Here is a 25234-nt window from a genome sequence, read left to right on the forward strand (position 1 = left end):
TTTGACACATAAGTAGATAAACAAATCAACATTGCTTTTGATACAAACTGTAATCAGAATATGTAGGTCAAACTTGTAATAACAGAATTGATATTAAATGAACATCAGAGAGTCTTTTACAGTCCAATACGTGTGATCAATGTTAATGCCACTGTAATAGCAGTGAAACCCCCAAAAGATGATCCGTGTGTGAAGAGTAGTAAAAGAAGCAATAACAGAATCAGATGGAGATACTTTTCACAAGAAATACAATGTTACTGTGATTTTTGTGACACATTGTGCTGCTTCTTTTCAGGTGGAAAATTTAAGTGTAAAGACTGACATGGTATCATGTTGGATAATGAATCACTAGATGCCCAGTCAAATTAATCCTCACTCAATCAATACGGAACCAACAACATAACTTTCTTTTAGAGAGTGTTCATACCCTTGTGTTAGTTTCATTTCTCTGCAAAACCTTTTTAGCGATATTTGGGGCACTGTTTGACTAAACTGTCTACTCCAAAGCTTCGACTGAAGGGCTAAGGCGATGCCACTTGGAATAACGGCTCACACAGGGCGGAAAAAACTCAAGCCTGACTACAAATGATGTGCGGCTTCCTGCAGTGGGGGAAACACCATGGCAAATGTGTGAATGTGCTTTTCTTTTGTCCTTTTTTTCCCTTTTTTTTTTGGTCTTCTTCTTACCAAAAACGACTCTCTCACTCTCCCTCGCCTTGTTTGCAAGTCGAAAAACAGCTCAAAGAATGAAATAGCACAGCAGACATAAGTAGCAAAAGATTGATAACTTTATTTGAAAATAAATCATTTATTCATATGGAAATTTTATATTAATCATCCTTATAATCATATAATCAATAAGTCATATTCAGATATTTTGTACAAAATGCTAGAACATTTTTTTTTCTTTTTCAGTATGCACACCTATTTTGTGATTTCCTCTGTGGCTTGCTCTTAATGTTTTACTGTAACCATAAAGTGTGATGTGAAATGGGTGTGTTTGAGTCACTAATGTTGTAGGTGGGGGAGTCACATGTTTTATCCTGAGTCCATAAATGTCAATTCCTGATAACAGTAATAGTGCAACTGTGTACCCACCCACACACATGAACACACATGGTCCTTTGCTACACAGACACACATACACAGTGTTTACCACAACAGCACACTGTATGTGGAGCTGGTAACGTTTTCACTATTAGGATTTAATTTTGAATGAGTGAAAATGTCTGACTGTGAAGTAATGTGAAACAGAATTTTCCCCTAGCCCAGAATCAGGGCAACTGACCAGATGTTAAAAGGGTAAAGTGATTTATGGCTCAGACACACACACACGAACACACACACCTAAAAAAGAGGAAAAAAAAGAAAAACATTCCTGCCTGTGATTTTGGTCAGACTTTTGAAGCCATTGTGAAAGTGATGTGGTTTAAGTGTGAAGGAAGTAAATGCAGAGATCGAAACTCTGGACCACAGAAGAAAAACATAACAAAACCTTTATCCCCATCTATTGCAGCATCAGCCGTTGGGACTTCAACAGCATGAAGAATTCCATTATTCTCAATGTTGGATTTTTATGTCTTTTGATATATACACATTCCAAAGTAGGTTGTTGGGATCTTAGGATAGCTTTTATGTAGACATTACATCCAGCGTGTGACCCTCCACAGCATCTCAGGCATGGGAACCATGGACCTCCTCCATGGCTGAACTTGTACGCAGACCACAAAGGTAGTTTTAATTCCCATTTGTGAGGCCGCTAGTTTCAGGTCAAGAGGAACAGGTACAGTTCCCTTGCAAGTTACGGGATGAGTGTGATTTTTCCAGTCAGCCTCCTTCAGTCCAGACAGGTCAAGGCCACTCTTTCAAGTGATACAGAATTTGAGGTCCAAGCTGCTCTCTGACAGTGTAATGTAGGCCAGTGGTCCCCAAACCCTTTTAGCTTGTAAGCCCTTACTGTAATACGAAGCCATGTCTAAGTTTTAATGTTTTATTTTTGTAAAAGCCCTTCTAGGGACGGGTGTTGCAAATTAGCACCTGGTAAAAAACACTATGATTCACACATTGGACTGCTTTTTTTTCAGTTTATCAGTGCAATCTGTATCGGTCCCTACTACAATAAACTATAAATAAAAATATATTTGCTAACCTTGATAACAAGTTTGTTGTCTATAAGTTTTGAGAAGTTCAATCAAAAAATGGGTTTTCAAATCATTTGTATGATTTTTAGTGACTTGAAAAAATAAAACTATACAGTATTTCACAAAACAAAGCAAAAAAAGCAATGATTATAGGAAATGAATAAACATTATTTTATGCAGCAAATTTAAAAAAAATAAATTACTATATCTGTATTCATTTGGTGACTTTGTAGATTATCTTGTGACTGGCAACCCCTGTTGTTTGAAAATCTTCTGTAAACAATAATTTTTAACCAGTCAATAACTGTCAGCGTAGAATAGCACAGTAAATGGCATTTGACATATAAAGTGGGCGTATGGGGTTTAGTCTCCATCCACCGTAAGCAAAGTTGTTCATTTATCTTGATTACCTGCACCTACAAACCGCTCTTTATGATTTTTGTTTCATCAGTTTGATGTAGTTAAAAGTAATTTAGATGACCAGATTCAGTAGAAATACACATGCAACACATGTAGCAGCCCAGAGGTAAACAATGTGTGATTACAGCCTAACCTACCCACCAGACCAGTGATAACATCAGTTTCTCTCACGTTTTCTTTTTTGCAATGAAACCCTGAACTAAGGTCTACAAGGGCTGAAGCAATGACATTGTTGACCGCTCACTTTCTCATCTAAGCGAATGTTTTTATTTTTAGGTAATAAATGTTTTAATCACAGAAGGACTTTAAAAGACAATGTCTGTGATTGTCTTGGGTGAGCATTACGCCACTTCGCAGGGATCAGGGTACTTTTGTTTTTTTATGGATGTCTAATCTGGAACAAAAGCAAGACAGGAGAATGTATGAAAGATCCCATAACATTAATTTGTTAGACCCAGTAGTGCAGTAGATCAGGCAAGCACAGAAGCCACATGTTTCACACATCTTCCAGTCAAAAACAACCTAACTCAAACAACCAGCATAAATAAATTTAGCTGTTTCTCACACTTTTTTTTAGTAATGAGGTCTACAATGGGCAAAGCAGTGACATTGTTGACTGTTCACTTACGCATCTAAGCAAATGCTTTTTATTTTGCACATCAAATACTGTGGGTAATAAAAGTTTTAATCACAGAAGGACTTTAAAAGGCAACATCTGTGATTGTCTTGAGCGGCACTTCAGAGTGCAAGTGCAACAATCACTTTGCTAACTGTTACCTGTGAAAATGCAAGTGTTCATTCATACTCGGTTTTATCCCTTTAACATATCAGTGTTTGTTATAGGGGCCATTCTTCCTGTGCACCTGTGCTAGTACTTCCTGTCTCAGTCGCCCTCCACTCCCCTCATCCCCCCACCCTCAAACCGCATCCTTCACACAGTCACAATAATACTTGAGAAAAAAAAAACATTACTCCACAGTCACAGACACAAAGACTACGGTACATAGGTGTGCAAGTGAAAACAACAGGGTCTTCCCCATCTCTACCCCTCAATACCATGACAGCTTCTAACATTTACAGTACACAGCACTGCAGTCACACGCGTGATAAATGGGCAGTGGCTTCCATTCACATTCATGCCCTCTGCACGTGTGTTTGTGCATGCTTGTCACTCCTGAATGTGCTGTAGAGGTCTCTGGGAAGGATAGTCAATTGTTGGAGATGTGTTCTGTTCCTGGATGTGATCATAAGCTCGCAGGTAGTGGCCATTGTTCTGCTGGTAATAGTACAGCAGTTTTCTGGCAAACACTGGCTCCACCTAAAATGAAATTGGGTCTAAGTATAAAGTATGTATGTGACTACTGAAAATCAAAGAGCAAAGTTAGATTTAGTTTTAGCTAAGGTTAGCCTTGGCTATCTCACCAGCAGCTAGCATGATTTAGTGCTCTTGCTTTAGCTGTAGTTACTGCGGTTTGGCTTTATTTTATTTTAGCTCTCTTTCGTTGTAAATTTAAATAGAAATTACACATTAATATGGTATGATATGTGAGTAAACAAAAAGTCAGATTCAAGTCTTTTAATTGTTGACCGAGTATGGGCTAGTTACTGCTGTTTGCATATGAAGGACAATTTGGAGGTCTCTAATAAAAAAAATAGCTTACAACCATATATGCATAAGCCAGTATGCATAAATGGGCGATAGTGTGATAAATAATTAAAGTAAAGTTTTGTAGCGTATGGGTACCTGTGCTGTGATCATCTTCCTCGGCCTCTGCGGGTCAGGGTACTCGTCTCCAAAACATAGCACCACCTGGTGTCTCGGTAAATGTCGGCCATTATGCGCAAAATCTTGAAGCTCTGAGAGAAGAAGAGCAAGATGTCACATTAAAAAAATAAACATTAAAACCCCAAATTGCTCACACAACATTTTCCCTAATCATGACGACTTCTCTGGAAACCACTGATGGGGATGATGATGGAAATTTCAGCGTGAAATGGCACCGAAAACACTATCTTGTCATGCTGTGTGGTGGACCACAGGAGGTGGGTGGGGACTCCACATGCTTTGGCCCCCTGCTGAGAATGCAACTATCTTCTTAATGCTACTTCAGCACTCAGAGGGACTTGCCCAGCTCAAGCACCTGCAGCCTCTCATTCATCAACATCATCACAGCCATTATCAACATGGACACAACCATCGTCATACATAATAAGGGAAGCAGAGTGGTTATATTAGTGCACACTCTAACATACTTTAACAAAGAGCATAGATCTAAACCATAGGATAACAAAATACATGGTGATGTTTGTTTTCACAGTTGTCTTAATGGTGGCATCGAACCCCCTATACAAACAGCAGTGGACAAAATACTGTGAACACCTGTGCTGGAAAAAAATACATATATTTACTTTTTTACTAATTACTGTACCTCACTTTACCGGAGTCCATTGCATGCTATGCTTTATACTTACACAGTTTAAATTACTTGTTGCTGATTCAAATTTTACATACAAACCATGATCATCTTGTAAAAATATGATGCATTGCTAAATTAAATTACTAAACTGTATATAAAGTAGTCCAAATTGGCCATGCCCAATCAGCTGCTTACATGGTAACATTTTATTTTAACCCCCCTATTTAGCATGTATAAGCAGTATATAAACAATTCATAAATGTTTTATATCACACTTTAATGTAGCTATAAGCAGATATATATGTTTACCTATGTATCTGTCAACGCCTCCCATGGGCACCCATTAGTGGAGGCCGGTGTATAAACAGATAATGAATGACAATATAAAACACACATTTAATTATATCTAATATGTCTTCAGAGGAGACATTATAATTGTTCACAAGTAAAGTACTACACATTAACAAACACTTGTGGTCGCATTTTAAACACTTTAACTTGTACTTTTTTACTTTATGATGCTGCTATTTTTAGAGGGGGTCTTATCCTTTCCCCATTTTAAAGCCCTTTGAGGCAATTGTTATTTGTAATTTTGGCCTATACAAATAAAAACTGACTTGACTTGACTTTTTAAATATTTCACAACTAGTTTTAATTGCAGGTTTTGAACAGCATCATATTGCACAGTTATTTCTGGCACTGTGTCCAAACCTGTAGATGTGAACAGAACCCTAATGAAACATATAAGTGCTTACCAATAAGGAATTGCTGGGTGTCAAACAGTTTGCATGGCTGCTCCTTCTCCAGCTTGTTGGGTTTGTCCATATATGGAGCCAGAGGTCCTTCCCAGTACACTCGTCCCTGGCAGAGGCGCTTAGCATATAAGCCGTCAGGTGTCAGCCACAGAAGCACCCCTCTCTCCAGCACATTAGGAAGCATCTCAGCACCCTGCCTGTGAGACTCAGGGTACGGGAATGGAAAAAGGATAACTTCTGCACCGCTGTGAAACTTGTCCTCTGGGCACGGGGAAGAAGAGGAGGAAGAGGATGGAGAGGAGGACGAAGAAGAGGTGATCCGGCAACCTTCTGGGCTAGTGATTGTAACCTCTTTTACCAAAGACTCTCTGTAGTATAGGGACACATGCAGGCTGAAATCTGGAAGAAAGAGACGAGCATTTAGCAGAAATAAACTTGTAAGAAAACTTTGTCAGCATCACAATGTGAGCCTCACAGCGTGATCAGATGAAGGCCCTGAAATGTCAAGCTTAAATAACACCTAATTCTCAGTAATCTTAACACGCACAGTGTTACTCACTCATCTCTTATCATTCCAAGCATCATTTTCACCTTCTTTTTTTAATCTATCATCGTGTGATAGATTAAAAAAAAACTCTCTATATTCACTATCATTGCCTGCTGCTCTGAGTTCAGAATGGGGAAGTAACTAGGTGTTTGTAGTTTCTTATCTTTATATGCAAATATCTTCCAAAAAAAACCAAACATGTGAGTGAACGTCTGTGTGAATATCTGTCTTTAAATGAGCCAAAGATGAATCTTTACCTGTTATGGCATTGTTGTGGTCCATTGCATACGCAGGCGGTTGGGACTCTGACAAGTAGGTATGAAAGGAGAGCTGAAAACCTGAACAGAATAAATTAAATAAATACTGGTCATAAAAAATTTGTGAATGGGCAATGTGCCACTTTGCAATGATCAGGGCACTTTTTTAATTTCATTGATAATAATAATCTGGAACAAAAGCAAGTCTGGAGAATGTGTGAAAAATCCCATGACATGCATTCATATGTTGGATCCATGCGGTAGATCAGGCATGCTCAAAAGTCATGTGTTTCACACATCTTCCAGTCATATATAAAAACAACCAACTCAAACAACCAGGCCGTCCACATAAACAAATTTGGCACTTTTCTGCACACACGACTGATCAGCACTGCATAGCTGCTGAATCAACCTTTGCCTGTTTGCCCCACTATTTTACTCCTGTCATCTCTTTAGCCTGCACATGTATCACCATTTATGTCCTTAGGAATTGCACATATTTGTCCTTTTAACGTGATGTCATTTAACTGTTTCGTATCCCAGATTTTGTATCGGGGTTTCTTAAGCATCACAACCAACACAGCTGAGCTCAAATGCATGTTGCCCTTGCAGTAAATAGTTGACACATTATTCAAGACTGTCCTGACTAAAATAAAAAACTAACAAATAATATCTGACAAGCTTCAGCTGGTATTGGCACATTGATGGCATCTTTGTTCACAGTTGTTTAAGCCATATTAATAATTTGAAGGTTATCTTTTAAGTATTAGTATTCCATCTCGGCCTTGGCTTTTGGTTTGATAAAAGGACTGACAGGATGTCACAGCTAGGTGTCTGTGGTTGGAAATTGGTGCTATTATTTGGATTGTATTTGTTTAATGCATATTTTCATACATTAAAGCAAGATGAAAGTCTACGTACACCAGATTAAATTTAAGATAGACATTGCATCACACTGTATTTCTGCTGAGCATTACAGTAACACATATGTACACAGTCGATTATTAAATCTATCTATATAGTTGTCCAATCCCGGCCAGCATTAAATGTAGTATCCATAATGTACATAATGCCATATCTTACCATTTTCTGCGTGTGACCCAGGCCATGTCCGGCTGAATGCCGTTGGGTAGTGGCACTGACCATACTGCACCTCTGCATGGTGATGTGGAGGAGGAAGAGGCTGTTGTTCTGGTGGTGAGTATTCCCTCCAGTCCCTTCTCTCCTGAGAAACCATATAGCCAGGTACCTGAGAAAGGACCGTAGGGGTGGTCAGTCAGATATGATGTCATTAAACCAAAATATTTGCAATCAGTAAGATTGCAGATTCATGAATGTAATAGGTTCAGTCTACAGCATGCAGCAGCCACAAAATCAATCTGCTGACCTGGGTGTGCAGAGACGTATATGGAGGAATATAGCCAAGGGCATGTGATGGTGTCTCCTCCATACTGCTCATCTTCATTCCTGTAAATGTACAAAACCAGAAATAAATTTGTTAGAAAAATGGTCCACAACATTGGCCCTGCTTTGTTATGAAGACATTTCTTATCAACAATAACATCTCCTCCATCGTCCAAAAAAAAAACAGAACTAACATCTTTGACAAAAACCCAGGATCATAACATAGTTTTTTTGATAAAGAAAAAAATAAAAACAATAAACAGAGAATATGTGAGGTGCAATTTTCTGTGAACCTAACTAACCTGATTCATTTTGATAGGTTCACACTGTGAGTATGTTTTGTGCACTTGTGAGGTCCTGCTATTTTCATTTGAGTGACAGGGTGTTTTGCAAAGTGAGTGCAACAGACAACTGAGGCAAGTGCCAATCTAAATCCTGCTCAATTGAAGAATTAGAAGAATTAAGTGTTAGCACGGATAGCAAAAAATTTGACATGACAAAAACTGTTGTATGATGGCATAGACTTAGTTATGCAAGGCTGGAGGTCGTCTGGTTGTGTTATGTGCACCCTGCACTTAGTAACCGAAGCCCTCTAAAAAAAGCACTACGGCCTTTTTGGTACATGCCTTGGCTTCCTTTGTGCTTCCTGCCTCATCAGAATCAACTGCAGTGGTGCATATGTATGTGAAAAAAACATGCCAATAGACTATAAACAATGTGAGATGCTTTTTGAAATGCAGCAGTATACTGTATTTGCAAATGAAGGATATGCGTGGCACGGCGTAAGATCCTAACTTTGTTACATCTGTCAATACATGAATCTCCAAAACTACACTGCATTTTTGATAGATGATATTTATGTACACTCACCTTTTTTGGCTTCCTCTGGAATGATTCTGTAGACTTTATAGGGCTCTGAGATGTCCAGTTGGCTTCTTTCCACTAACTCATCAAAGTCATTGCTTTTATTAAGAGCACAGCGTAATCTGGTTTTCCACGTGGGGGGATCCGGCTTGTCAACTCCTTCCTTATATTTTCCCTTAAACAATGCCCATGCCTGAAACAATCAACGTAATAGATTATCAAACACTTCCTCTTTCTGTCATCTACCAAGAATTTTAAAAACGTTCTGAAGAATGGAGAGATGATGCACGAACACTTCTATCCTTTGTAGCAATAGCCTTTTTGAAAAGATTATTACACAGATGTAACAACAATTACAGACATGAAAAAGTAACAACATTACTACATTTTTTGATAATTCATATGCAATAGTGTGTTAAAAATGCAAATGTCAGAGGCTTCAGGTGTTGAGAAGATAGGTGGGATGGTCTGACCTTGAACAGTGCAGCATCCTCATCTCTGTTATAGTCTTGTTTTCCTGCATGCTTCCAAGGAATCCTAAAGATGGACTTTTCATCATTTTCCCAAACCAGGCCGGGATATCTCCTGCTGTCAATCTGATCAATCAGCCACTGTCTAAGTTTGCCATTGCCACAGCTGACTGGCAGGCCACTGTCGTCATCCAGGTTCATCTCTGCAAAAATAAAATAAATAATATAAAGCACTTTAACAAAACTGCAGGCACAGTGAGGTGATACAGTTGTAAGTATGTAAGATTCACTCATTTAAATGAACCTGGCAAAATAATTTTGACAAGTTAAAATGTATCAGTTGATTAAGATATTTGGGTTCACCTTAAAACAGTTGCCAGAGTTAGTGCTCCACATAGATTCTCCTCTGCAGCCTTATAGATGCAATATTAGTAATCACTTTTAATACATTCTGTCTAGTTATCTAGCCATGGTTTTGACACGTTTATTATAGGACTACTCATTTACAAAGGAAGGGCATGTAGGTAAATGCTGAAGTTGGTAATTCTCTTCATCACGTTTATAGCACTGTTTTCATTTCTGTCAGAGAAAAGAAATGTGACTAATTTGAGATACCTGCATGAGTAAAAACACAACCAAGTCGTGTAGCTATAATTACATTACAAGAAAAATTTTACCATACAATGCGTGGTGGCAGGCTATATTTGCTCTAATGAAACCGAATCACGTTTCTTAAACTTTATGTTATCAGCTTAGAAGGAATTTAATTCAGCTTTAACACGATTTAAACGCATGCTTACAAGTTATATAGGCCTATTAGTAAAAGGTCTACGTTGAAAGGCAAATTTACAATAACAGTGAGTTCATGTTATATTGCGATGTTACCTGTCAGACGTGACACAGAGGTGAGTGGCTGAAACTGCTCGGGTCTTCATTGCACACATTAAAACGTTTTCAATAATTACGATGTTGAACATACCGTCATTTGTTTATAAAGGAGCTGTCGCCGCTTACCTTTGATCATGAGAGCTCCCCGCTGAAATCTGTTTTCAAGCTCTCTGTGTCCTATTCTTAAATGTTATCACATCTTGATTTGTGACAGGGAGGAGCCTGTCGGGCTCTGAGAAGTTCAAGAGGAGATGCGCAACAATCAGGCGCTCATTTCTGTGAAACTCAGCGCCCACACACCAGTGATGTGGGGAATCCCTCTAGTGACACCCCGAGCAGACACTGGGACGGAATGGAACACTTGCCTATGCCCCGCCGTAGAAATATTCCACCACATTGATATATATATTTATTTTTTGTAAAGGGCTGTGAGTTCAGCCTAATTTCCAGTAACATCTGCTGACTAGACATTTGTATAAAGTCTTAATTTTGTTATTAGGGAAAGACATGAGGGACCCGGTGTCACAAGACACATGGTTGAATTCAGAATACTGTGTATTTATGGCCACCTTTGTTAGTTTTACTGCCCTCCAGTGGCTACCCATGCGCATGCCCAGCTATCTACAGCGTTCATAAGACTACTGTATGCATCTCACCTTGGTGAAATTGATAGCTTTTTTTTAATGCTTTATTGTCTGTGGAGACAATTGAAAAAGACAGAGTGATAAAAGAAAGTGATCTTCTGTGTTTTTCGTGTCACCACGCATGACCTCCCTTGCACATTAGACAAACAGGAAGACAACCAGGAAACAGACGTAAACACAGCACGGTACATGTCTTATCACCTTCAATACGTGGGACCACTGACTAACAACCTCACAAAACGCTTGATTTTACTCCTTTTATTTCACAATTTGAAATGATCATGACACAGTACAAAAAAAAAAAAAAAAACACCCGTTCACAACATTAATAAATTAGAAGGAAAAACAAAAAAAACAAATAGCACCAGAAACATTTATCAAAGCTAAAAATGTATGTGTTGTACATATTAATTGTCTCTTCGGGAGTTCATGTCCATGATATTTAGAGGATCATTCCAGCGGAGATTAACATCCTGACACTAGTCCATTCCAAAGCACATCAGACTTCCTGAGAGGTCAAGAATACTGTAGCATCACACGGTGGTGTAATCCTCCAGGCTCAGCTGCAAAATATCTCATCGAAAGATCTGATCAGATACCTCCAGGTGGGGTAGATGCATGGTTTTCCACCTCCTTACCACTGACTTTTCTGGCAAGCAAGTCACGTATATCAGCCTCGTCAGTGAAGGGATTGCCCTTATATTCCATCTGTAGCCATTCTCTAAACTACAGGAAAAGAAAACAGTTTGTCTTTTGATGACAATATTAAGAATTTTACAAACAAAATGCTGGTGGTGTAACTCTCTCCATTCTTACAGTAATCATGTCCTATTCAGTAATGCGGTGATATATTCCATACCCTCTGATACTAAAGTTTCCATGACTGACCTGATCAGCTTGAGTAGCCTCAAATTCTTGGAGCTGGCGCTGAAAGCCCAGGTTTGGGCCAGCACAGGGCCGGACCACCTTCACAGCAGCCAGTGCCTCCTGCCAGCCCAGTCCTGTCACCGTCATGATGTAAGCTACTACCAGAGTGACACTGCGGGACACACCTGCCAAACTGTAAAAAGAGAGGGATGGATAAAGAGTATGATGAAATTAAAGTTTCAGAAGACATGACTAGCGTGTAACTATTATGCTGGTTTAAGAAATGCAGATAAGCCCTTTTTGAGAAAGCTAAATTCTATGTCAATTCTAGGCAATACCAACCAGACTACAGACTGTGACAGCAGGACAAAGAAGAAAATGCAAGAATTATGTGGTAAAATAAGGGGGAGTGAGGTGTAGAAACTGATTAACACGTGTTATATATTTGAATGAAATGTAAATGCTTTGGTCAATAAAGATGGGTAGAGAAAACCATGGCAATGCAAATCTTATAGTCTTTTGTTCCCCTGTATTTCTGAGAAGACCTTCTGTCTAACCCAATATAACTTTCCCCTCTGACCATAGGGTGAGCTACCCCGCTGCAAAAATACAATGTGGCTGTATTGTGTTACTGTACTCTGTTTTGGGAAGTTCAAGAATAGGCTTTTATCATTTAATCTCCTCTGTGCAGCAGTTACACATGGCTTCACTCCTCTACTTGAATGATCTCAGTTTTTTTTAGCTCTAGCTAAACTGTACTGCACTGTCTATGATTGCAATATAAGATGGAGGAAATCTATCTAGTTCCGTTACTTAGGTAGCTTCTCTCGCTTCACTAGCCTGTGTGAGTGAACCACGATTCTAGCTTTGAGGTAAAGACACAAAAAGCAGTCCTGCTCTCACCAGTGAACAAGGCAGCCTTCTCCTTTCAGGCGGGACTCGTGCATGAACATTATACTTTGTTTAAAGTGCTGAGTCCTGTGGAGCACAAAAAAAATATTTAAAAATAGTTTGTTATAATAGGCCATGACCCCATTAAACCATTATGAGAACTAAGACCATGTGCTGTTGTTTTGTCTTCCCCCGACACTTGGAGATCCTGCACGCATCTAAAGGGGGGTTGGCTGTGTACATGTGAGGGGGTTTTCTTGTTTTGTTGTACATGCTGTATGTATGCTGTTGCAATTCTTTCAAATCTTATCCTGGATGGATCAGAATGAGGGCGTGTTCATCTCAGGTTTGAGAGAGTTGGTGTCTTATTTCACAAAACAGGTTTCAGATTTCAAACAACGCAGGGTGAACCTAACAGGTATGAGGCAGCCAGGGCAGTAAGAGTGACAGTGTGTGTGTGTGTGTGTGTGTGTGTGTGTGTGTGTGTGTGTGTGTGTGTGTGTGTGTGTGTCGGGAGGAGGGAGGGGGGTATATAAATAGAGCCACAGCACAAACCATAAAAAAAACTGAAGAACTGAGCTGCGAGACTTCCTTCCTGCCAAAAGTCCGCCTGAAATGCGAATTTGGCCATCCAAGATTAGTGTGTGTGTGTGTTTGAATGCGTGTCTAAAGAAGGGTATCCCTTGGTGATACATGCATCGCCCTTGACTTTTATTCTCCAGTTTCTCATGTTACATAAAAACAATTGCATGTGCATATTCATGTCAAAAGAACAGCCATGCACAAAGCCAAATCTAGCTGTGTTACTGTGATCCAGTAAGTTCACAGTTGAATGTTGAGCTTGTGAAAGCATATCATTTACACATTACTGTAGCTTGAAAAATGAACCTCAGACACCCACACAGTGCACCCTCAAATGCATGTAGTACTCTCACTCACTGCCTCAGCCTTTCATTGTTCTGTGCTGTGCTGCACATTTTAGTACTTACAGGTTTTGTGTGGGCAGGTCAGCAGCTGAAATGCAGAGATAGGTCATCTCCTGAGGGACAAAGTATGCTAGTTACCTGTCAGCAGTCACTTGCTCTAATGCAATTAACACAAATCAACAAACAGCAGGTGATAAATAGCACCGCACATCAACACTTTTAAGATTTCTTGTGTGCGCTGCTGATGGTGAACGCAGGCTGTGTAAGTGGACGTGGAGGAAATAAGGCAATTTTAAGCTGATTGGTAGTCACTTGTCTCTTTTTAAAATGACACAACTCAGAACAGAAACTGATTTTACACTTGCAGCTGTTGGAGAAAGTTTACATCCAAATCAAAAACCTCAAAAAATGAATAATGAAGAGAGACAGCACAGTCCGCACTGGCTGAAGCAAGAACAGCCGCCTACTCTTAAACCCACACAAGCATACAACTCAGCACACTGACCAAACCAACTGTTGTTGACTGGCGTTTTTCATGATATGCCAACAGTCACATGGGCAAGCAAGCCCACTGCTTATTGTGTATTCACTCGGAACAGACAACTGTTTTCTCAAAAGCAGCACAGCACTTCTTCCTGAACAACCGGACAGACTGGTTTATTATTGGATTATAAACCGCACAGACTCAAACCTGGTTTATGGACTGGGTATGATATCTCTTCGTGATTCATAGATTTGCTTAAAGATTAATGAGAAATTTAAGATGGACACTAAGGCAAGGACTTCATGTACATGGAAAGGAGCTGGAGAGCTTCTCACCGGGAGGATGGGAGCCGCGCTGTCATGGATGGACAGGATGTGTGTGATGTTGTTTCTGGCTAGCTGTTCTCTGTCTCTCGCATCTGATATTTTAAATAACACCACAAACAAAGACCATGAGTGTGTGCTGTTAAATACAAGAACCAAAAAATGTATAGGCTATATTTTATAAAGTATAAAACACTTTAAGAGACACCTTTGAAATTCCCCAAGTACAAGTCAGGCAGGACCTATAAGGAAAGAGAAATAGATGTACACATTTGAAGCAGACATGGTCAAAGCATCATTGATATAGTGAGGTGGTGCAGCCCTCGGGGACTTGAAACAGCTGACTCAAATGACACCCTGAAAATATTAAGTGAAAATTAGAAACACATGGTTCAAATGCAAAGACTTCAGGACGTGAGCAAAAGATCAACGATCACAATAATGTTAAATATTCACAGACTACGGTTTAAGTTTATTTATTTTCAACAACACGCGCCTATATTCGCTGGAACTACTGAGCAGACGCAACTTTTTTCTGAACATCTCCAAGACTATTAAAGATAGGCTAAGCGCTCGCGTGTGAACGAAACACTAGTCGCGTGCAACAGATGGAAATCCTACCTTATTGATGCCATTACCCATGGTGAGAGACCCCGTCTGAAAAATAACAGTGAAAAGAAATGCCGCGCCGTGTTTCCTCGTTGTTTAAAAATGCTTATCCAGCGGCTTGACGGCTTTCCCAATCCCGCTGTAGAGGTAGCCTACAAACGCTGCAGCTCAGTGTCCAAGAGAGCTGAGCACTGCAAGCCCAAACTCCCCGTGTTGAATGCTGGGAGTTGTAGTTTGCTCAAGGAGAGCGGCGTTTGCCAGTGTTGCGCGGACACACACAGGTGTGGTCTAAACCCAACTCTGGCTTTTTGGTTGGGTGAGGATATTAATATGCAGCCCCCCGGACCCATGACAGCAAATACTAAACTCTAAAATAAACTTTAAAAATACAACAGCAGTCCACATACCAGAGCAAAACTAGCAGGGGGGTGCCCTGTGGGAATAATAGCCTATAGGAATACAAAGGGCCACAAACTCATTGGGAAAAAGAACAGGGGACAGACGTTTTCACTTAAAAAACTTCCATGGTCTTTTTTTAAATAAATACACAAAAAGTGAGATATCAACTTTCTGCTCATTTAAGATTGTGTTTGCCTTCTACTACCACTAAATGACAATTTTGTGAGATATCATGCTAAAATTGGGTATGACTTTTAACACATTTTTAAGGCCCTGGACACCACTGCCTTTGACTTTATGCAAACTAAGAAGTAAGTTGTTTTTTTCAGAGGTGGCCACTGTCTCATTGTTGAATAGCAAATTACTTTTATGCATGGTGTGACAGGCTACAGGTGAAGCTTTGTTTAAAGTCATCAGCAGAACAGTAAGAGAATATAGGCTTTTGCTGCAGATAGGACTATGCGATTTCTCATTCAGAACACTAACCTCGAATGTCACACCAGAGGAAGAGACACACTGATCTTAAGTGATTTACTTAAGCCCCCAACCATCTTTGAGAGTAACTTTGCCCATTTACCCAAAATTCCTGGGCTGAATGAGGGATGGATGTGTAAGCACAAAGAACTGACAAATTCAACATGTGAATGTTCTCAGAAGTGGGGAAATCTATCCAGTGAGGGGATGGGAAGGCTTGTACACACTTGCCACACAGAGGGTCTCTACCTTCCCTGCACCCTGGTTAGTCACCCTTTCTACCATCAGAGCATCTGTGTGACTTAACCCCATTGGCAAATGTTGTCCAGACACCAGCCTTGCATTAGGGACTTTCCAAACAACAGGGGAAGAGCCAGTTGTCAGCACCACTACCAGAAAGGGTCATCAACCTCCAACATAGACCTCTAGCCAAGAGCCGGGTAGAAGAGAAAACCAGCAAGATGACTACAGGGCAGGCATTAAGAAGCCACTTGCCGGCAGGGAAAGCTTTAGCAGTGCTGTTACAGAGAAAGGATGGCACCTGGCAGTTCTGCACTGATCATTATCACGTTAACAGCATCAACAGGAAGTACTGCTACCCACTGCCCCACATTGACAGCACATTTAAACCGCAGGCGCCTGTTGGTTTAACTTCCTGGTGATCTGCTGTTGTTCTATGTGGGGCAGTGTGTGACCACCAGACTACACCTTGAATGGGTGGAGGTGTCTGCGGCAGATATGTCAGGCGACCAGAGTCTATAGACACAGAGTGCTTCACATGGGAAAATGACCTCTTCTTCTTGACCGTATCAACAGGAAAACCTGGAGTGAGCTGGTTATCAATTCACTACTTGCTGATGTTCCTCCATGACAGGACTCCTCTTATTCTTGCCTCAGTTGGTCTAAAACAGCATTGCCTCCTGGATGAATGCAGTGGTGGAAAGTAGCAAAGTACATTTTCTAAAGTTCTGTACATAAGTACAATTTTGAGGTATTTGTACTTTATTTGACTTCCATTTTTGGCTACTTTATGCTTCTACGTCACAACATTTCAGAGGGAAATAAGGTACTTTTCACTCCACTACATTTATTTGACCTTTCGCTATTAGTTATCTTGCATATTCACATAAATAATACAATATTTAACAAATAAATTATGATGTAAAATTCTAGATTAAGATAAACCTTTAGTGATCCTCGTGGGGAAATTCACAAGCTGTCGAGCAGATAAAGTAAGTAGTTATATAAATTGGCTCCTCCTTTACCATCAACATTAAAGTGATGTACATATTAATGTATAAATAATTATAATGCAAAAATATATATTATTCAGTTATTCTGAAATGTGCCATTCTGCATAATGAGTAGACTTTAACTGCTGGTACTTTAAATAGCCTATATTTTGATGCCAATACTTTTGTACTTACTTACTAAAGTAAAAGTTTAATGCGTGACTTTTACTTGAAGAGTATTTTAACTCTGTGGCATTGCTACTTTTAAGTACTAGATCTGAGTACTTGGTTGAATACCTGAAATAACTCATGCTGCTAACATATTTGTTATTAAAAAGTCATAATCAGTTATTGCCAGAGCACCCCTAATGAAAATGGGTCTGATCACTTGATATTGGTCATGGATCTTTCATCAAACAGTTTAAATTGTAAATGGAAAATAGTTCTCACATGAATGAGGCACTTTTATTCACCAATGTGTCTGCGTAATAGTCTAATACAGTACTCAATAAATTGCAAACTGTCACAGGACATTTTCCAAATAACCTGAAGATTTCCAGCAACAAACACGAATAACAGAAAAAGGAAAATAAATGTTAACCAGAAAACCGAGACAATGCAAGACAGGTAAATATGATACTGCTTTGTTGTGGCTTTAGTGTGCAAAAGGAGGAATTTATAGTGTGGGCGTTCACAGATAGGCTGCCCAAAATGTAGGCCTGCATGTCATGCCTCGCCCACGCTGTCAGAGGCTATACTTCAGGTGGTTTCCCACTCTAGTTTCACATAAACGCTTGTTTTATCAATGAACTTTTTTTTTTTAATTAGGCGTCATAAGGCATCATTTTAGCAGGACTTGTTGAAGGCTACTTCCAAAATATCATAGCGTGTTAATCATTTAAGTTAAGCATTACAGTTTGTTTCCTCATTCTTTCAGGTTCAGTACAATCATTGGTCTCATGCTGATTAGATACAACTGAAACTTGACTGGAGGTTCAGGCGATAGAACAGTGAGTCATCAACATAGACTGTATAAAAAAAGGTCATCACTATCAAATCTCAAATTGATAATAGTGCAGTCATTCTGAGCAATGAAACGTTTTTTTCTGCGATAATTAAATTCAGCAGTAGGTGGCGACAATGCCACACGACAAGATTTACAATGGTCCTATTCCACAGCTGTTCTGTATCTCAAAACCCCCGGTTAAAACGAAAGTTCAGCAAGAAAACAACTTATACCCTGCATTTGCGTTTGGTTATTGAATGTGTTTAACGTTAGGTCGTCCTGATGTGTTAGCGACGTTTTAGGCTGTTTCAACGTCACCTCGCAGGTTTCGCTGCTTTGAACTATTCGTCTATTCGTTTAACTATGCGTCGAGGAAAACCCGGAAATAACAACACAAGCAAAGTGCTCTAACTTACAAGGGTTTTACCGCACTGTTTGGGAGCCGAGCTCCTCCAGTTTTTGCTGATATTTATAGCAAACGGGTTGTGTAATGTTGTTTTTCGGTGAAGAGTTTTGTTACGAGGGCTAGCTAAGCTTACTGTTGACTTTCGGGAAACGTTGGGCGTTAAAGTAGCTTAATATCAGTCTGTCAGTGTTTTGAAAGTTATGGATGCTTGAGTCTTGAAGCTTCAGTCTTCCGGGTTGTCGGCATAATTTGCATACCAATTTTGCATAGAAAGTTTTTTATTTTTCCTAAGCTGTGGTATAACTTATCTCGTTCAGCTGTTTAGTTGTGACTTGTATTGGGGATGGCCACCCCGCCACATACTTCACTTCCCCTGGTGAGATCGATTGATCTCATCAAAAGAGAGCCCCTGGACTACGGAGGATTTGGAGAAGTTTACCTGTGCTACCATGCAACCCTCGGGCAGGTGGTGTCGAAGATTATGTATACAGGCTCTCTTCGAAACGAGTAAGTGGTGTGTGTATCTGTAACTGTATGAAGTATGCTGGGCATTCCCCTTGGCTTTAAATGTTAACTTGGGTCATGTGCCCAGCAGGACACTTGAGGGAGGCTCTCCACACAACCAGATATACTATGAAATATTATATGATATTGATGGAATTTTGTTGCCTGTGCGAACTAATTAGTAAGGAATGCGTGTTCGCCCCAGGCTGTGCGCTAACGTTATGTAAAAGCATGCACTGATTTCTAGTAACTTACTTCCTTTTAATAAAGAGATGTGAGCAAAGAACTGCGGACGGAGGTCCTTCCGATCAGCTGCCTCAACACTTTTCTGTCGAATTCACTTCTAACATGTACAGCCCTTCTCTTAAAAAAACATTGGTATTTTTATTGCAGCCTTAAGATAGGATTTTAATTTTTGATTTCCCATATGCCATGCAAAGGATGCACCAATCCAACCTAAATCCAGGGTATCTCTAGTACTGGGTCCTGAACCAATTCATTTGCTCCTTTTTCCCCAAAAAATGTCAAAACTGTACTTCACTATGTGTTTGTGGAACACATTTTAACCATTTTATGCAAGCACATTAGGACATTTGGTGTCGCTTTGTCTGAATGATAGCAGGAACGCTGAATTTTACAATGACATTGACAACTGTCTTTATCTAAAGATAAGAAGTACTAGCATATCGGATCGGTGCATCCCTACGTCCTTTTTTTTTGCCACTTATCTGGTTCTCACTCTAATTTCTTTCCAGAGAGATTAAAAGGTCACTGCTGGAGGAGGGGACCACCATGGCAAGCCTGAACCATGAGCGGGTGGTCAAGTTATTGGGTGTGATCATGGAGGACAAAGACTGCTCGCTAGTAATGGAACTCTGCCCTAGAGGCAACCTGTTGGTCATGCTAGACACGGTCAGGACGTTTAATATCTGTACTCACATTGATAAGGGAAAGATTTAGAATAACTGTCTGTAACTTTAGTAGTTTCACTAGTTTTAAACAATAGTTTGCAGCCCTAAATAACTCAAATTATGATATTGTTAAATGAATTGGAGGATTCATTGAAATTTTACTCATCCTGTTTCTAGGTCACTGTCCCAATATCAATGAAGGGCAGAATCATCATAGAGATTTTGGAAGCGATGATGTATCTCACAGATCAAGGCGTCGTACACAAGGACATAAAGCCAGAAAACATTTTAGTGGACAAGGATTTTCACATCAAGGTATATCACACACTATGGCCCATGACACATTTATAGTTATGACAGCATGACAGCATTTTTTCCTCTTTGTTTTCCAGATTGCAGACTTTGGCTTGGCCACCTGCCAGGCATGGAGCAAACTCACAAAGAAGGAGTCTCGCAGGAAAAATGTTATAGGGCAATCAACTGGCGTGAGAGGGGCCGGCACACTGAGCTACATGGCCCCTGAGCACCTGGAGAGTATACATACACCCTCCAGCGAGAAGTCTGACGTCTATAGCTTTGCAATTGTGGTTTGGGTCATCCTCACAGGGAAAGAGCCATATGCAAGTGAGCTGGGATACCAAAACATGCTCAAGTCCTACACTATGACTACATTTGTAAACCACATGCAGACGACCAAAGGAAGTGTCAGTAAGTAAGTTTCTATTTTCAGATGCCAGGAGTGAAGACCAGATGAGCCAGTGTGTCCGAAACGGGGACCGACCAGCAGAGAACCTTATTCCAGACGACACACCTGAAGAGATGATACAGCTTATGAAGAGGTGCTGGAATCACAATCCTCTACAACGGCCAACATTTAAAGGTGCATTTTTTGCGCGTGTGTGTGTAACCACAAGTTACTTCACCCCGTCAGTATATTATATTGATCTCCTTCTCATCCTTTTCCTCTTTTTTTCCTCTTTCTTGTAGAGTGCTATACCTTCTTCCTTCCTTTCTACACGGAAAAGCTTGAACCACATGTAGAGGGTGATGTAGATGATCTGAGGGTAAATATATTTTCTTTAGGGTTTGATGTGGTAATCTTGTTTTATATGCACATTGCAGACACCAAGCAGTCGATTTTAAGTTTAGATGTATGTATTTATGTCGTGGTGATTTTCCGTGTGATTTCTTTAATGCAGAAATTATATGAAGGTCCAGAAGAACTTATCGATGTGATGACATCTTTATCAGTGACCCGTGAAAGTTTTTCAGCAGGTGAGCACTGTAACTTTGATAGCCTGGTTATACATGTAGACATTCTAATGTTGACCTTTGCCTGGCTGTATATTTAATATATATTATATTAAAAATGCTCAGAATGCTCATGAAATTGTTGAAATTTTGACCATCCTTATTGCTTTACCTTGTCTTCTCACTTTGCAGACTGCCCAGCTCCTTTGGTGAGTTCAGACAGAAGTGTACCAGTTGAAGCCACTGTTGAGGAACTGAGTGGCATCCAAAACGATCCACCTGTGGGGTCTATTCAGACGGATGCAAAGCCAGCTAGCAGCCATTCAGTTTTGGAGAGAAAACTGGAACAGGAGCTTCAGTACCACATATGTGGTAGCTATAACTGTGAGAACCAGCCTGATGCTGCCAACTCCTACCATAACAACAACGCAAATCCTCTCCTGCAAAACCACGTCAGCATTTCAGATCACGCTGTAAGGCAACCAGAACAAGAGATACCCTCTTGTCAGTCTTCTGTCCATTCCTGGACAAAAGCTGAGCCGGTGCAGCCCATCAGCCAGGAAGAGGCCTGGTGTCACCCTACTGCTGGTCTCTATGACTCCATGAATTCTGCCACAGCTGTTCCATTCCTCTTGCCAATGTCTGCCAGCACGTCTTGTCTCAACTTTAACCAGCAACATCCACATTCCCACTATAACCGCCAGCAGTCCTGGCCAGTTTACCCAGTGTCTGATACATCTACTCCTGACATGAGCCCTGGCCGTCTCCTGAATCCCACTAAGAGCATCTTGCCACAAGATCCAGGTACGTACAAACATGTCTTTTTGATAAGGCATTCCATCTGTCACATGTATTGGAGAGACTGGATTTATGTGTGTTTTCTTTATGCTTGTTCCAGGATCTCTTTACATTCAGAATGCCAGCGGGATCCAGATTGGGAACAACAACACGATGAGTATTGGAGGTTACGACCGTAGTTTATTATCTCTAGATGCTAACAACTCCGCTAACTCTTCCATCAAAGAAGGCATTCTGAAATATGGTAAACCGTAAAATTTCTTTCATGTAACAGATATGATAGTGTGTCTGTACACTTCTGTTGTTGCTCAGTTTTGAACATGATTGTTAGTTAATAGGGCTGCAAATAATTATTGTTTTAACTTGCGGATTATTTTATCGATTAATCAGTGAAAATGGTGAAAAAAGCCCTTTGTTTCCCAGATCCTGAGGTGAAGTCTTAAAATTTCATGTTTTATCCGACCAACAGTCCAAAATGTAAAGGAATTCAGTTTAATATTATACACATTAAAAAAGCATCAAATCCTCACATTTGAGAAGCTGACATCAGAGAATGGATAAATGACTAAAACAAATTTGATTTTTAAAATAGTTACCTATCGTTTTCTGTCGATCAATTAATCCACTAATTGCTTCAGCTGTAGTCATTATAAACGTTATAAACGTTAACACATTGAAAGGTAAAGCAAATTATGTAGTACACAATTTTTGGGGGGCAGGTCAGATGAGCAGTGCCGACGCAACAACAGTTATCAAATCGTTCACAGTATTTTTTTTAGTTCAAGAAATATTTCCCCTAATAGATTTATCTTTTGTGTCATTTAGAGGACCATGCGGTTACCGAGGAGCACCTGGATCTGCTGCGGGACAACATTGGGAAGAAATGGAAACGTTGTGCGCGGCAACTGGGCCTGACCACTGTGGAAATAGAGACCATTGAGCACGACTTTCAACGTGAAGGCCTGCCGGAGATGGTGCACCAGATGCTGGAGCGCTGGAAAATGAAGGAAGGGAGTATTGGCTGCACAATCGGGAAGCTTTGTCGAGCACTAGATGGCAATATAAAGGTAGATGTCATCCAGAAAATACTGAATACCTGTGGTTCTTCCTCCTAGATCTGCTAAACTTTGGCAGATTCCGAAGTTTCTCCCTAAAGGACTTTCTGCCTATGATGGCCCCAATTTCTTTCAACCAAAACACTGCTTTGATTTTATCTGCAGTGGGGTTGAATTTGAGTCGCTGTCATCCCTGAATACAGTACAAGTCAATAGAATGTTGATTGTGTTGAAATTGTGCTTGCTGTCATCTGCTTTGAAATTGTCTTTGGTAGCTTACTGAACACTCTGGTAATCACTGGTTTTGACTAAACAATCATTTGGACTTAGCCATTGTGACAGTTTAAAAGCTCTAATTGCATTTTCAAATGACTGCATGACTTTTTCTACCAAAGGTATATTTGCCAGGTTTGGGTATTTCTAATCATGGGAATTCAGAATCATCATTCATTTTGTTTTGTTGTTAAGCAGTAATGGCCTAAAATAATTGGATTTTCTTATTCATGTGCCAGTTAATGTGGCATGTAGCAAGTCAAAGCAAGACTTCTTATGATCTTGAATGCACACATTGTCAATTATTTTTCAGAAATTGTTGTCTATGTGATGAAGAAGAAAAGCCATTGAGTTTACACATGCACAGCTTTAACAGAATAATGAATCCATATTCAGGGACAACGAAATGGTGTGTGGTAAACATTTATTCCAGGCCAACACAAACATAATGACTCCAAATACAGAACAGGCAAAGTCAATGAGTCTGTTAGAAGCTCAAAACATAAGACAGAGAATACAGTATTCCACATATAAATGTATTCAAGTATTCTTGTTGTTACCAATACATGTGTTATTGTTGTTTACAAGAGATACAAATTTAATGAGTGAGTCAAACTCGGTCTTTTAACCTTTAGACCTGCTGTGGAATATGTGCTCTCATTTCTCCATATACAACAGTAAAAGTATGTAAGCGCAGTAAAAGTGCATGATTTACTAATAAGCTTTAAGGTGATGTGGTGATGCGCTGTACTGTGTCAAGCATTTTGGATTACAAGTTGCTTTTCTCATGACAAAATCCACTGTAACTTTGTGTACTGGGTCTTTAAAGATGCAACGTAGTCCACACTGCACAATAGTAGACAGACGTGCAGGATCACCAAACCCTGTTCTTCCACAATTCCACCAAATGTGGATCTACTGGAAAGCTATTTTGAATAAACTGTGTGTACGTATGTCTCTAAAATTCCAATGTCAATGTGTATTTTCTGTATTTCATAGATTGCACTACACAACTTGAGTCGGTATTGTTTCTAGTTTAGTATTTCCTTCAGATCTTATTGGTGATCCCCTGCAACTAGTTAATGGTTATTAATACACTAAAAACATTCACACTGCTGTCACTAATTATCTGAGACTAAACATAGTTTAGATCCAGACTATAGTTAAATCCCAATTCCATACTACATCTAAGCTAATGTTGATAATTTAGTGGGGAAAGTGACGGAATATAGTATACAAAAAAGTCAGAATGAATACTAAAAAGCATTTTGCTTTTGACTTTGCTGTTGATGGACACTCTTCTCCCACAATGCAATGCACAAAAGAAATGGAAAGGTGCTCCCAGGTGGAGAAAATGACAACAAACTGTGGATGGTTGTAAAACAGCTTTGTGGTCCATCCAGAAAACACATGACAATTGAAGAAAGACATTCAAAAGTTGCTGTGTGATTTGACATGTTGCATGTCTTGTTAAGTATGTTGAGTTTTTTATATATATATACTAACTGCAAAGAAAGTATGTACTATATGCAATGTGGTATGGAATTGGAACACAGTGAACATTGCGTCACTCTAAAGCACATTGCCCTTCAAAGCGACTTGACAAAGCCACGGATCCGGGAAAAACACCAAGTTTATAAATCTAACTGTAGTCTTGCTTTTATAAATGAACCATAGGTTACCAAACATATGAACATACCAAATTAGACCATAGAAAGCTCTACATGTGATAACTAAGTCTGAATACACAGGCTTTTTATTACATGACATTTTGTAGGATCATTTTTCCTGAGTGCGAGAGTTTACACAGAAGTTTGTTTGTCCAGATTATCTGTTTTATCTTTGAATACACAGGAAGACAGAAAGACTTTTTGAAATCATATTTTAATGGAGCATTTTGTGGATTATAGATGTGACGCAAATCAAACAGACACTGCTGTTATATTTTACCTGGTGAGTTTAATAATCTCTTCACTAAACACAAGAAAATGAATCCCTTGATGTCATGAGCGATTAAT

At 39.7% G+C, this 25234-nt stretch overlaps 3 protein-coding genes across 5 annotated transcripts; 1 reads left to right on the forward strand and 2 right to left on the reverse strand.

Annotated features, from left to right (window-relative positions):
- Nucleotides 1-770: 770 nt before the first annotated feature.
- irf4a (interferon regulatory factor 4a) lies at nt 771-10436 on the reverse strand. Its single transcript, XM_038717921.1, has 9 exons — nt 10290-10436; nt 9279-9478; nt 8812-8998; nt 7925-8004; nt 7621-7786; nt 6538-6618; nt 5734-6132; nt 4306-4418; nt 771-3879 (listed from the first exon to the last, which is right to left on the reverse strand). Exons 1-9 carry the CDS (start codon nt 10297-10299, stop codon nt 3730-3732), a joined length of 1386 nt encoding a protein of 461 aa, XP_038573849.1. The 5' UTR covers nt 10300-10436; the 3' UTR covers nt 771-3729.
- A 752-nt stretch (nt 10437-11188) lies between these two features.
- dusp22b (dual specificity phosphatase 22b) lies at nt 11189-15102 on the reverse strand. 2 transcript variants are annotated; one of them, XM_038717922.1, is made up of 7 exons: nt 14920-15100; nt 14507-14540; nt 14311-14393; nt 13555-13604; nt 12578-12652; nt 11696-11867; nt 11189-11533 (listed from the first exon to the last, which is right to left on the reverse strand). In XM_038717922.1, the coding sequence occupies exons 1-7, from the start codon at nt 14938-14940 to the stop codon at nt 11399-11401; spliced, it is 570 nt and encodes a 189-aa protein (XP_038573850.1). In that variant the 5' UTR covers nt 14941-15100; the 3' UTR covers nt 11189-11398. The 2 variants fall into 2 exon arrangements, with proteins under 2 accessions (XP_038573850.1, XP_038573851.1); XM_038717923.1 differs by lacking the exon at nt 12578-12652 and having other exon boundaries at nt 14920-15102.
- A 3070-nt stretch (nt 15103-18172) lies between these two features.
- Nucleotides 18173-24180, forward strand: ripk1l (receptor (TNFRSF)-interacting serine-threonine kinase 1, like). Of its 2 annotated transcripts, none has more exons than XM_038717925.1 (10): nt 18173-18931; nt 19684-19840; nt 20017-20154; nt 20232-20463; nt 20570-20719; nt 20827-20903; nt 21039-21114; nt 21283-21894; nt 21989-22054; nt 22714-24180. In XM_038717925.1, exons 1-10 carry the CDS (start codon nt 18768-18770, stop codon nt 23001-23003), a joined length of 1962 nt encoding a protein of 653 aa, XP_038573853.1. In that variant the 5' UTR covers nt 18173-18767; the 3' UTR covers nt 23004-24180. The 2 variants fall into 2 exon arrangements, with proteins under 2 accessions (XP_038573853.1, XP_038573852.1); XM_038717924.1 differs by having other exon boundaries at nt 18174-18931; nt 21989-22132.
- The last annotated feature ends 1054 nt before the right edge of the window (nt 24181-25234 follow it).

This window comes from Micropterus salmoides, unplaced genomic scaffold, assembly GCF_014851395.1.
Source record: "Micropterus salmoides isolate LMB-PRFRI ecotype aquatic unplaced genomic scaffold, ASM1485139v1 Ms_hic_scaffold_14, whole genome shotgun sequence".
NCBI classification, from domain to species: domain Eukaryota; kingdom Metazoa; phylum Chordata; class Actinopteri; order Centrarchiformes; family Centrarchidae; genus Micropterus; species Micropterus salmoides.

Coding starts and splice junctions, on each gene's coding strand:
- irf4a (XM_038717921.1), bottom strand. Junction 8,999..9,278: donor AGGATGCTGCACTGTTCAAG/GTCAGACCATCC, acceptor TGATTGTTTCAG/GCATGGGCATTGTTTAAGGG. Junction 6,619..7,620: donor TGGGTCACACGCAGAAAATG/GTAAGATATGGC, acceptor TATTCTGTTCAG/GTTTTCAGCTCTCCTTTCAT.
- dusp22b (XM_038717922.1), bottom strand. CDS start 14,940: ATGGGTAATGGCATCAATAAG. Junction 12,653..13,554: donor GACCTGCCCACACAAAACCT/GTAAGTACTAAA, acceptor TGTGCTCCACAG/GACTCAGCACTTTAAACAAA. Junction 11,534..11,695: donor AGGCTACTCAAGCTGATCAG/GTCAGTCATGGA, acceptor CTTTTCCTGTAG/TTTAGAGAATGGCTACAGAT.
- ripk1l (XM_038717924.1), top strand. CDS start 18,768: ATGGCCACCCCGCCACATACTTCACTTCCCCTGGTGAGATCGATTGAT. Junction 18,932..19,683: donor ACAGGCTCTCTTCGAAACGA/GTAAGTGGTGTG, acceptor ATTTCTTTCCAG/AGAGATTAAAAGGTCACTGC. Junction 21,895..21,988: donor CATCTTGCCACAAGATCCAG/GTACGTACAAAC, acceptor TGCTTGTTCCAG/GATCTCTTTACATTCAGAAT.